Here is a 12,911-nt window from a genome sequence, read left to right as displayed (position 1 = left end):
GCTCTGTTCCAAATGCACAGCAATAATAGACATCACCAGTTCTGAAAAACAAGATAAAAACCTCCAAGAACCAGAAATATCGGAGAAATGAAAAAGCACTGAACAGGGCTCAAGCCACAGGGCTGCTGGGCTCTTGATCTGGCGGCCAGGAGTTCAGCCCCTCAGGTGTTAGGGAACCAGAGGTGGTCTCACTCTTTGATGTTAGGGGGTATCCATGCTTGTGAGAGAAGGCTGGAAAGAAAAGAAAAAGGAACAGGGGAAAAAAAAAAAACAGCCACTAATTGCTTCCTGGGCTGTAACATATTTGTAGCTGTGGGAATAGAAGGACACAATGCAGCCCTAAGGCCTGGAACTCAACTAAGCCACCCCCTGGCTCAGCAACTGAATCTGTGGCACCCTCATATCATCACAGGGCATGACCCCTGAGCTACCTTTATAACGCTGTACTGGAGGTGAAAACTGAAAAATCAGCATAAATGGAAAAGTGAACATGGTTAGCTGGGGAAGAACCTCTCACCCAAAATAAGCCTGAAAACTAAAATTCCAAAATAGATTTTTAAAAATCTTAAGATGGCCAATAAATGCAGCAATTAAAACATAAATTCACTCCAAAAGAAATCAATGTTCTATAGGATTCTATAGGATCTTCTATAAATCAATATTCTATATTATTTTAAGATTTAAAAATCTAATAATAAAGATTTTAAATAAGTATTAAGACAGACCTTAAATAAATACTAAATAAAGATTAACACAGGAATCACATTCACAACAAGGAATATGAAATTATGAAACAAAACAAAAATAGGCAGAAATGAAACAAGAACAGATAGATATGAAAAGAGCCAACTTAAAATCCTAGAAATGAAAGCTATAGTCACTGGGATTAAAAAGAAAAAACCCTCAATATCCAAGGTAAACTCCAAAATCTAACAGTTGAAGAGAGAATTGGTAATCAAAGAATAGTACTAAGGAATTTTTCCAAAATACAGCACAGAGAGGCAACAAGATTAAAAAGATTAACTAAAAGTCATAAGGGACAGATTGCAAGACCCCAATAGTCACTCAGAAGAAGTTTCAAAAGAAGAAGAATACAGTAATCACACACACAAAAAAAGCAATATTCAGAAAGAGCTGGGAATTTTACAGAAAAGCCATAGAATCCTCACATCAAAAATGATCTCCAAACACCGAGCACGATAAATAAAAATAAAAATAAAACTATACCTAGAAACACTGTAGAAAACCAGAAGAACATTTAAGATAAAGAGAAACTCAAAGCTACCAATCCCTTCTTTGGGCCTACAAGAGCCCACTGGCCACTCAGTCAGCAAATATTTATTTGACACCTCCACAAACTAGGTGAAGAAACAGAGATACAACTAAAGTAATCTCAGCCCTCCAAACGCCCACAGTCCAGTGAAGGGACTGAGGTAAGATAAGTCATTACAGCAGAGCCATGCGTGCTACCACGGACATGTGGACAAGGTGCTACGGATGGGTGAACTCCACAGGCAGTGGGAAAGCATTTCTGGTGCATTTTGCATGAAGCTTTACTTGAACGTGAACATATGCTGCAGGAAATAATAAAAGTAAAAATATGTCAATGGCTAATATTTTTAGCTAACATTGACTTATGACTTACTACGTGCCTGACTTTCAGACATTATCTCTAATCCTCACAACCACCCTCAGAGTTTATGAAGTCCATTTTACAGATGAGAAAAGAAAGTTCAGGGTGGGTAAGAAACCTTCCCAAAGTCATAAAGTTGATAAACTAGAAAACAGAGATTGGCTCTATAAAAATAACAAAATATAGACTTTAATTTCTTTGACTGACTTTAGTATACAAATGCAAGCTATTTTATTTGATGAGAACCTGAGAAGAGAATGATTCTGCTGACACAGCACTGAAGTCCTAACCTGGTTACTGGCCCTTTTGTGTTTACAGTCTGCTGTCCATATGAGTACAATAAACAAAGAGCACTGTGGGAAGACTGACTGGATGGGAACAGTTAACTTTATATAAATTCATGATTTGCTTCCTGCTACTATGATTATCAGTATGACTGGATTTGTTGAAAAGGAGCAAAAGACGATCCAAAATATTCAACTAGGTATAAAGGTTTTGTTTAAACTCACAGTAATATAACTTTTTTTTTTAAATTTATTTATTTATTTATTTATGGCTGTGTTGGGTCTTCGTTTCTGTGTGAGGGCTTTCTCTAGTTGCGGCGAGCGGGGGCCACTCTTCATCGCGGTGCGCGGGCCTCTCACCATCGCAGCCTCTCTTGTTGCGGAGCACAGGCTCCAGACGCGCAGGCTCAGTAGTTGTGGCTCACGGGCCCAGTCGCTCCGCAGCATGCGGGATCTTCCCAGATCAGGGCCCGAACCCGTGTCCCCTGCATTGGCAGGCAGACTCTCAACCACTGCGCCACCAGGGAAGCCCAGTAATATAACTTTTAACAATAACAGAACAGGCTTATGATGACCCAAAAGTCTATAGTATGGTTGTTAAATGAAATTCATTTGTTCATCAAGATTATAAAAATGTTTGTTATAGGAAATCACATTTGCTCACGGAAGCTATAAATGAACTCAGCAGCATTGTGTTAAGTAACCCACCTCTCAATAGATCAGCACACCTACATTGCATTAATTAGTCAAGCCACCAACATCTAGCAGGTGAGTTCAATGGTTAGAGAATTCTGACTACTGCTGTCTGACAGCTGTAGAAAAAGATTAAGTCTGTGCCCTTTGAAGCTAGAGTTTTTTCCACAGTGCTCAGTCACTACATCACACTGCTTAGGAACTGCTGCTTCCCACTCCCCACATCCAGTCCCTTCTGTAAGAGAAGTAATACCTCCAAATTTTAGTTTTTTGACTTTTAGAGCCTTAACACAGCTAACCAAGATCTAGAATAATTTTTTTACATTGAAATGTTTTCTTTTTCTTGAACTTTCTCTTTCCAGGTATCTTGTCGCTATTCAATTTATTCCAGTCGCCTTGAAAAGAAAATCCCTATCATTTCTTTTTTCTCCTACTTGCCCAGGCTTCCTCTTTCTCTAAGCCTAAATACCTGAGTTTTTCTCTCCTTCTAAGAGTACCTGAACTCAAAAAACAAACTCCCTCTCAAAAAAAGTTGATTTTAATCATTTATAAGCTAGTGTAAATATAAACAAATGTATTACATATTACAGAAAATTTACGTTTCACATTTTAATTTCTTAACTATGGCTTAAAAGGCTTCGTTCTTACTCCAAGACATTACGACTTCAGTGAGCAAATGGGTAGGTGAATGGTAAGGGTTCATCCTCGAGTCTTGGAAGACACACAGAGAAGCAGCCTATACAAAATCAGCCATCAACATAAATGTGAACTATCTAATTTCCTAAATTAGATGACTGATAATGACAGCAGAAAACTAAAATGGCAGTAATGTCATCAAGGCATGCTACTTCTAGTAAAATAGCTTAACGTAACTTTTTAACACTGAAAATTTGTTTTTTAAAATGTACCTTTTAAAAATCTACCTTTAGTTTAAATATACGTGTATAATATATATTTACTTTATATAATTGTAAAATGGCCCATTTAAGTGAAATTAACCGCAATTTCATGACTTACCTAATTGAGAATAAAACAGTACATAAAGTTATAAATATGCATTTCTGAGAATCTGAATTGGTTTTATAAAAAGAATACTATAATTTGTTTAAATAAATTGTTTAGTAGTATGAAACATTCAACCAGGTATTTTTCAGACAATTTTAATTAAGTTCATTCTGGTAGTTCAATGAAACTTTGTTAGGATATTTTTAAGAACTCCTTAAAAATTAAGAGAGGCTGTGTAGCATAATAATAGAATAGAACTAAACAGTATTAGGATATATATGTTTTAATCATGTTCAGCCATTAATTAGCTATGCAACCTTACCTAAAAAACTTAATCTGAGTGTTAACTCATCATCTCTGTAAGAAAGATAAGACATATCCTACGTTCCTCATAAGATGTTGTAAGGATCAAATGAGATACCATACATGGAAATGCTCTATTATTAAAATCTAAAAATGCTCAAACAACTAGATACCATACAGGAAAGAAAGAACTTTACCTCACAATATACCTCCAGTATTTCAGGTGAAGTATCTCGAAATATAAAGTAATGTGCCCAACTGTTAACCTTAAAAAAAAAAAAACTACAGGGCTTTCCTGGTGGCGCAGTGGTTGAGAATCTGCCTGCCAATTCAGGGGACACGGGTTTGAGCCCTGGTCTGGGAAGATCCCACATGCCGCGGAGCAACTGGGCCCGTGAGCCACAATTACTGAGCCTGCATGTCTGGAGCCTGTGCTCCGCAACAAGAGAGGCCGCGACAGTGAGAGGCCCGCGCACCGCGATGAAGAGTGACCCCCGCTTGCCGCAACTAGAGAAAGCCCTCGCACAGAAACGAAGACCCAACACAGCCATAAATAAATAAATAAATAATTAAAAAAAAAAAAAAAAACACAACAATAAGTATAATACAGTGTCCCAAAAGTCTGAAAACATAGGGAAAATCATGTATTTATTGTAAATTTTTTGAGATTAACAATTAGATTCATTGCTTTAAATTTACTTCACCTGAAAAGCTGTCTGGAAGTTGAAGAAAAACATATTGAGAACATTATTTGAAAATGTTAACTAATGTACTATTTGAAAATAAATTTCTCCTGTTTCCCAACTACTGTGACTTGTTTTCTGAATTTTTTCCCCTGTAGTATCACTATTATTAATTATTGACCATGTTCTATATGATAGGCACTGTTATAATGTTGGAGATGGAGCATGGACAAAGCAGACATAAAATGTTCCTGCCCTCATGAAACTTAGTTTCTGGTAGGAGGAGATAGACAATAAACAAATAATAAGATAAATCATACCCTACGTCAGATAAGAAATACTATGAAGAGAAAGAAAACAGAGAAGGTGGCTAGGGCATATCAGTACAAAGAACGGGTGGGGCTGCTTTTTTATAAATAAGGTACATCTAGAAGGCCACACTAATAAGATGACTTTTTGAGCAGAGATCCGGAGGATGCAGGAAGCACTGCAGGTATCTGGGGACTCCAGGCAAAGGGAACAGCAAGTGTGAAGACCAATGGAGAAAAAAAAGACTTTTTTCTATAATATTTTCTACTTTTATCTTTTCTGTATCTCTTCTTGATAACCTGTTTCTAGGGTAGGATCCAGCTGTAGATTACTTGGATCACTACAATTTCTCTTCGATTAATTTCCCATTACAGACTTCACTCTCTTTTTTTCTTCTTTGACTGAACAAAATCATTCTTACTGAGTAGTTTTTCAATGATCACATTCCTTTCTTCAAGTCTCTTATTATTTTTATGACTTCCATTTAGTAAAAATTTACTGATTATCTATTATGTGCCAAGGCCTGATGGTAAAAAGATGATTAACATATGGTATATACCCTCAGAATTTAGCTAAGGAGATATATATATAGTAGATAAGATACACTGTAAAAAATACCACTCTGATACTATGAATAAAGTGTTGCAGCAATTAATTCTGCCCAGTGAAGAAAAGAAGAGAGTTGGGGGTACAAAGGAAAAGGCCTCTGAGCTAGGATTTGAAGACTAAATAGGAGTTCAAAAAGCAGATAGCAAGGAAAGAATATTACAGGGAAGAAGAAACATCTTAAATACAAGCACAGAGATGTATAAGCAAATAATATATTAAGAATGCTTGGTGATGCAATGTGCTAGATTGAAGACTAAGGAAATAAGAGTAGAAGGGTAGATTGGGAACACACTAAGAGTCTTGACTCTATCACGAGAACCAATGGGTTTTTTTTTTATACAATTTTTAAAAATTTAATTTAATTAATTTATTTTTTGGCTGCTTTGGGTCTTCATTGCTGTGCGTGGGCTTTCTCTAGTTGCGGTGAGCGGGGGCTACTCTTCCTTGCACTGTGCAGGCTTCTCATAGCGGTGGCTTCTCTTGTTGCGGAGCACGGGCTCTAGAGCACAGGCTCAGTAGTTGTGGCACACAGGATTAGATGCTCCGCGACATGTGGGATCTTCCCAAACCAGGGATTGAACCCGTGCCCCCTGCATTGGCAGGTGGACTCTTAACCACTGCGCCACCAGGGAAGTCCTGAGAACCAGTGGTTCTGAACTATTTCAACTGCACACACCATCAGTAACAAATTTTTGTGCATGCATCCACCCCCAAATATATATATACATTTATTTATGTATAAATTAAATTATGTCAAGAGCTACTATTCTAACATGCTACACTCATTAGGGGACAAACATAAAAAGAGAAGTGTATAAAAGATAAAAATAAAATGAGTAATATTTTCCCCAATGGAATCATTTTTCGTTAATTAATATTTATTAAATTAATAGTGTGCACCAATGCTATCAATCAATAACTAATATACCTTCCATAATCAACAAATGAATATACAGTTGACCCTTGAACAACATGGGTTTGAACTGCACGGGTTCACTTATATGTGGATTTTTTTCAATAAATATGTACTACGGTACTACACAATCTGTGCCTGGGTGAATCCGAGGATGTGGAACTGTGGACTGTAAAGTTATATGAAGATTTTCCACTGTGCGTTGTGGGGGAGGGGGCGATGTCAGTACCCCTAATCCCGACATTGTTCAAAGGTCAACTGTACTATGCTTCTGTTGACAATTCAGTTCTAACTTGCATTTTTTTTTTTTTTTTGCTCTCTTGATGCTAACAAATCATCAAGAGTATTTATAAAGTCCAACACAGCATAGTTGTACTTCTTTAATCCTAAGCTCAACCATTAGGGAATCTGAAAGACCTTTATGATAGTGTATTCAAACATACCCATATATACCATACCTGTACATATAAAAGGTATAAATGAATAAATAGGTTTTTCTGTATATTTATAATTGCATGCTTATCTATTTTAATGCTCAAAATAGCTCATAAACTCTTTAAAGCAGGGGCTGACCCTTTCTTTCTACTTAAAAAGAAATTATCATACTGCTCTGCTCAGTACAGTGATAAAATAGCTGTTCTGTAAAGTACAAAAATGATTATATTTCATTCACTATTATCCAAAAAATTATGCCTTTTTATAACCTAACTCTTGGGCATGGAAAATTTTAATTAGTATTTAATTTTAATTTTAATAATAAATTTAACCCTAACAGAAGTTGATGTCTTTACAATTTCTGGATTAAGAAGCGTAGCATGCTCAAAACCCAAGAAGATATTCTCCAATTTCATCATTAAGCCTCAAACCTGACCTAAAATAAACACATAAAAAAAGAGAGGATATACACCATGGCCAAGTGGGATTTATGCTAAGAATGCAAGGTTGGTTCACCTATGAAGATCAATGTAATACACCAAGTAATAGAATAAATGGGGAAAAACACATAACATCAACAGATGCAGAAAAGGCATCTGACAAAAAGTCAGCACCCTATTGTGATAAAGACACTCAGCAAACTAGTAATAGGAGAGAACTTTGTCAACCTGATAAAAGGTATCTATGAAAAACCCATCCCTAACATTATACTTAATGGTGAAAGACTGAAAGCTCTTAAGATCAGGAACAAGACAAGGATGTCTGTTCCAACCACTTCTATTCAACATTGTACAGGAGGTTTTAGCCAGGACAATTAAGCAAGAAAAAGAAATAATATTCATCCAGATTGGAAAGGAAGAAGTAAAAGTATCTCTATTTGCAGATGACATAATCTTGTATGTAGGAAATCCAAAGGAATCTAAACAAACAAAAAAAACTATTACAGCTAATAATTATTACAGAAAATATTACAGCAAAGTAGTAGAATACAAGATCAATATATAAAAATCAGATGACCAGTTGAATTTCTATACATCAGCAATGAAAAATATGAAAATGAAATTAAGAAAACAATTTCATTTATAGTAGTACCAAAAAAAGAAAAAAAAACAGGAATAAATTTAACAAAAGAAGTATAAAACTTGTACAATGAATACTACAAAACACTTATGAAAGAAGACCTAAATAAAAGGAAAGATTTCTTATGTTCACGGATTTGAGGAAATAGTATTATTTAGATGGCAATATTCCTGAAATTGATCTACAGATTCAATGCAATCTCAAAAAAATTCTAGCTGCCTTTTTTGCAGAAATTGATAAGCTGATGCTAAACTTGATATGGAAATGCAAGGCACCCAGAACAGCCAAAACAATATTGAAAAAGAACAAAGCTGAAGTTGCAAATAAAGTCACTTTCCTCTATTTCAAAACTTACTACAAAGCTACAATAATAAAAATAGTGTGGCACAGGCATAAGACTAGACATATACATCAATGGAACGAATTAAGAGTACAGAAATAAGCCCATATATCTATGGTTGATTTCTGTAAAGGTGCCAATATAATTCAATGGGGAAAGAACAGATTTTTCAACACATAATAGTGGAACAACTGGATATCTGCATGCATGCAAAAGAATGAGGTTGGACCTCTACCTTACACCATATGTAAAAATTAATTCAAAATGGACCCAAGATAAATGTAATAGCTAAAACTACAAAACTCTTAGAAGAAAACATAGGTGTAAATCCTTGTGACTTTAGACTAGGCAATCAGTTCTTTCATATGACACCTAAAGCACAAGCAACCAAAGGAAAAACAGATAAAATGGACTTCTTCAAAATTTAATCAAGAAAGTAAAAAGACAACCTATATAGAATGGGAGAAGATATCTGCAAATCACCTATCTGATAAGGGTCTTGTATCCAGAATATATAAAGAACTTTAAAATTAAAAAAAAAAAACCAAAACAGTTAAAAACGGACAAAGGATTTGAATAGACATTTCTCCAAAGAAGACATATAAATGGCCAAAAAAGGTCATGAAAAGATGCTCAACATAATGAGTCTGCAGGGAACCATAAATCAAAACCAGAATAAGATACTACTTCACATCTAGTAAAATGGCTACAATAAAAAAAAAAAAAGATGGACAATAACAGGATTAGCAAGGCTGTGGAGAAAGAGCAATCCTCCTACACTGCTGGTGGGAACGTAAAATGGTGCAGCTGCTAAGGAAAACAGTTTAGTGGTTCCTCAAAAAGCTAAACATTGACTTAACATATGACCCAGCAATTCCACTCCTAAGTATACCCCCAAAGATATTGAAAGCAGGGACTCAGACAGATACTTGTACACTAATGTTCACTGCAGCATTATTCACAATAGCCAAAAGGTGAAACCAACCCAAGAACCCATCAACAGATGAATAGATAAACAAAATGTAGTAAGTACATACAAAGGAATGTTATTCAGCTATAAAAAGAATGAAGTTCTGATACATCCTCTAACATGGCTGAACCTAGAGGACTTTATGGTAAGTTAAATAAGTCAGACACAAAAGGACAAATACTACATGATGCCACTTATATCCAGTACCCAGAACAGGCAAATTTATAGAGACAGGAAGTAGATTAGATCAAGCCGTGGAGTTACTGCTTGATGGTTACAGAGCTCCTGTTTGGGGTGATGAAAAAGTTTTGGAAATAAATAGTGGTAATGGTTGTGCCACAGTGTGAATGCAATGAATGTGACTGAACTGTACACTTAAAATGGCAAATTTTATGTTATATTCATTTTATCATAATTTTTAAAATTAATAATACACCAAAACCCATAAGATTGTGCACTTTAAATGGGTGAACTGTATGATATATGAATTACATCTCAATAAAGCTTTTTTTTTAAGTGAAGGAAAAAAAAGAAGAAATGTGCTCTCGAGCTGTAAAAAGAATCTTATGAAAGAATCTTAAATGCATATTGCTAAGTGAAAGAAACCATTCTGAAAAAGCTATGTACAGAATGATTCCAACTATATAACAGTCTGGAAAAGGCAAAACTATAAAAACAATAAAAAGATCAGTGGTTGCCAAGCGTTCAGGGCAGGGGAGAAAGGATGGACAGGTGGGGCACAGGGCACTTTCAAGGCAGTGAAACTGTTCTGCATGATACTGGAATGGTAGACACACGACACTGCATTTTTCAAGATCCACAGAACTGCAGAACACAAAGCGTGAACCCTTTGTGTAAACTAAGGACTTTAGTTAATAATAATGTATCAATACTGGTTTAATTGTAACAAATGTACCACACTAATGCAAGATGTTAATAGGAGAAACCATGTGTGGGTGGGGAAGGGTATGTAGGAACTCTGTACTTTCTGCATAATTTTTCTGTAAACCTAAAACTGCTCTAAAAAAGACTATTTTTAAAATGTATACTTAACACAGAGATTGCACTGAATTTTATCCTCTTCTCATGATTCATAAGACTATCCACTTTAACAAATTATAATTTTACATTAGATGGGGAGGAAGTGCTGATTCTTTTACCATTGCAGAATATCAGGCACTACTGAATCATCTCAGTTCAGTATCCTGTACAGCCTTTCCCTACTTCTCCTCTTCCACCCCCGACAAAATTACTTTATGACCTAAATTTCCGTATTCATAAAACTACTTCCTTCGTAGTTTTTGAAGATTCCATAGTCTTTGGAAACACTTTCTTACATTTATAACTAAATTCCAGTCTAATTATAATTACAGTGACATTATTATATCAAATTACCATGCCTCCTATTTTATTCATTTTGTTCTTTTTTTTTCACATTGCCACGTTGGTTTTATTTGGTCTAATATAAAATGTGTTTTAAAATATACAAGTTTATATGAAACAAAATAAAAATCATCTCTAATCCGACCAGTACCACTTGGTGAACTCTTATCTTATATACATACACATAATTTTTTAAACAAAATTGGACCATTTTGTATATTCACCCTCTTTCTTTCATTTATTCTCTCACTCAACAAATGTCGATGGCTCCTCTCCTGCCAAGACCCAGCAATGGGCAAGGTAGACAAAGTCCCTGCCCTCTTGGAGCTGACATCTTTTGGGGAAAAATAGGCAAACATATTTGCACTCCTCACAACCATCCTATGAGACAGATACTGTTATTATCCCAATTTACAGAGAGCTAAACTGAGGCCTCAAGTAATCTAGTAAATTGCCTGAGGATACACAGCTAGGCAGTAGCAGAGTCAGGATTCAGCCCCAGGTTGAATGACAACACTATTTGATGACAGACTCCGAAGCTTTTAACTTATAAAAAAGATATATATCTTAGTATGATATACTGATCTTTACAAAATGGTACTGGGGGTAAAAGGTTGGATTAGCTCCCCAAAATAACATATTAACTCCAAGGACATAGTTCCTTGACTTCAATCATGAAGTTTGTTCATGGAAAATTATTCATTACTATTTTGTCATATTTAAATTAAGTAGGACCTCAAGTCCAACTTTTTAACTTTTTTGGTGTATTTTTTTTTCACTTTATTTTTAAATTCAATTTATTTAGACTAAAAGAAAAACAAAATCAGTTCACCCATTTCTCCCCGCCCAAACCTCCACCTCTGACAACCACTAATCTGTTCTCTCTATGAGCTTTTTTTTTTTTTAACTCCACATATAAGAGAAATCATACAGTATTTGCCTTTCTCTGTCTGACTTATTTCACTTTGCATAATGCCCTCGAGGTCTGAAAGAATGAAATCTTGCCTCATGCAACAACATGGATGGACCTCGAGGGCATTATGCTAAGTGAAATAAGTCAGACAGAGAAAGACAAATACCATACGATCTCTCTTATATGGTCATCGTCTATAAGACATCATTTTACCAGATACCTAAGTGTGTTAGTTTCACACATCCTTTTGGAAAAATATTGTTCTCTAAGGCACTCAAGAGTCAACACAAAGGATTAAACTGAAAACCATAATTGTCCCAGAGGAAAGGCAGCTAGTACATTTAAGAACAACTTTCCCCCAGCTCCTGCTTTAAAATGATCCCCTCCCAAACTCTTAATCTTTACTGGCACAATGTATAAACTTCTTCAACTGGTACCTTGATCTTTTCCAGCTTCATCTATGTGTTGAAAATCTTTTAGTGTTTGAAGGTTCCGGAACCCCTCTCTGCAATGCTGAATAACTTTCTTTGATCCATTCTTGATGAGATAATCCATTAGGGTAAGGGATTTATACACATGGCGCCAGTTCTTCCCATGGTCGTTGAGTCTCTGCCATAACATACTCATAATCTCTGAGAGAGAAACTGTGTTGAAAGTCAGGTCACTGATATCTAACATCAGAGAACTAGAAGGACCCCAAGGGTCATTAGAAGTTGCTTCCCTGACTTTTATTTCCGCATCTGAGTAATTTTTCACGAAGTTTTTCACTTGCCTCCTGAATGCCATAGGTAAGACAAATTTGAAGGTGAGATTGGGGTTGAGAGCAATGGACTAGGAGTTTATGTGATTGGTTTATAAAACCTTTGAGAGGTAGTTGGTCCCCAGGTCTGCTGCTCCCAAATACAAATGATTAATCTCCACCTTGACAAGGTATCAATTTCCTGCAAAGGAAGGCACAAAAAATATGTAAGTTAAATATTTTTAAAAATGTCTATAGAAGATCAATTCAGTCTGAAAAAGCTAGCTTTAGTTTCCAAATCAGTGCCTCACTTACATCAGCCAGAATTGAGGGTACCATATACATGTTCCTAGGATTGATATGGGAAAATCTCTCACAAGGGATTGGCCTATGTTATTTAAAGAAATATAGGTGGTCTTTCTAGACCTAAAAGTTTCCATTGAAAGTATCACTGAACCTCTTTGGCCAGAAATAAAATTATTATAAAGCATTACATGAACAGTGGACAAGTTACTATAAGAAAATGGAACTTGCACTGTGACATCTCTTGCTTAAGATTTGTTGTCATGTATAAAAATGTTATGTCCTGAGAGTAATTAAGTGAAAATTGAGTCTTAGA

The 12,911-nt window shown here is 35.6% G+C and overlaps 1 protein-coding gene across 1 annotated transcript in view; it reads right to left on the bottom strand.

Moving 5' to 3' along the window:
* The window catches only part of ENTHD1 (ENTH domain containing 1), a 107,225-nt gene extending 94,886 nt beyond the window's left edge, over positions 1-12,339 (bottom strand). Inside the window, exon 1 of the mRNA XM_061206067.1 lies at positions 11,991-12,339. Within this exon, the coding sequence (XP_061062050.1) occupies positions 11,991-12,339 (349 nt within the window). The remainder of the gene's footprint in view (positions 1-11,990) is intronic.
* Positions 12,340-12,911: the final 572 nt, after the last annotated feature.

This window comes from Eubalaena glacialis, chromosome 11, assembly GCF_028564815.1.
Source record: "Eubalaena glacialis isolate mEubGla1 chromosome 11, mEubGla1.1.hap2.+ XY, whole genome shotgun sequence".
Taxonomy (NCBI): domain Eukaryota; kingdom Metazoa; phylum Chordata; class Mammalia; order Artiodactyla; family Balaenidae; genus Eubalaena; species Eubalaena glacialis.
This window is presented reverse-complemented; position numbering and strand designations above follow the sequence as displayed.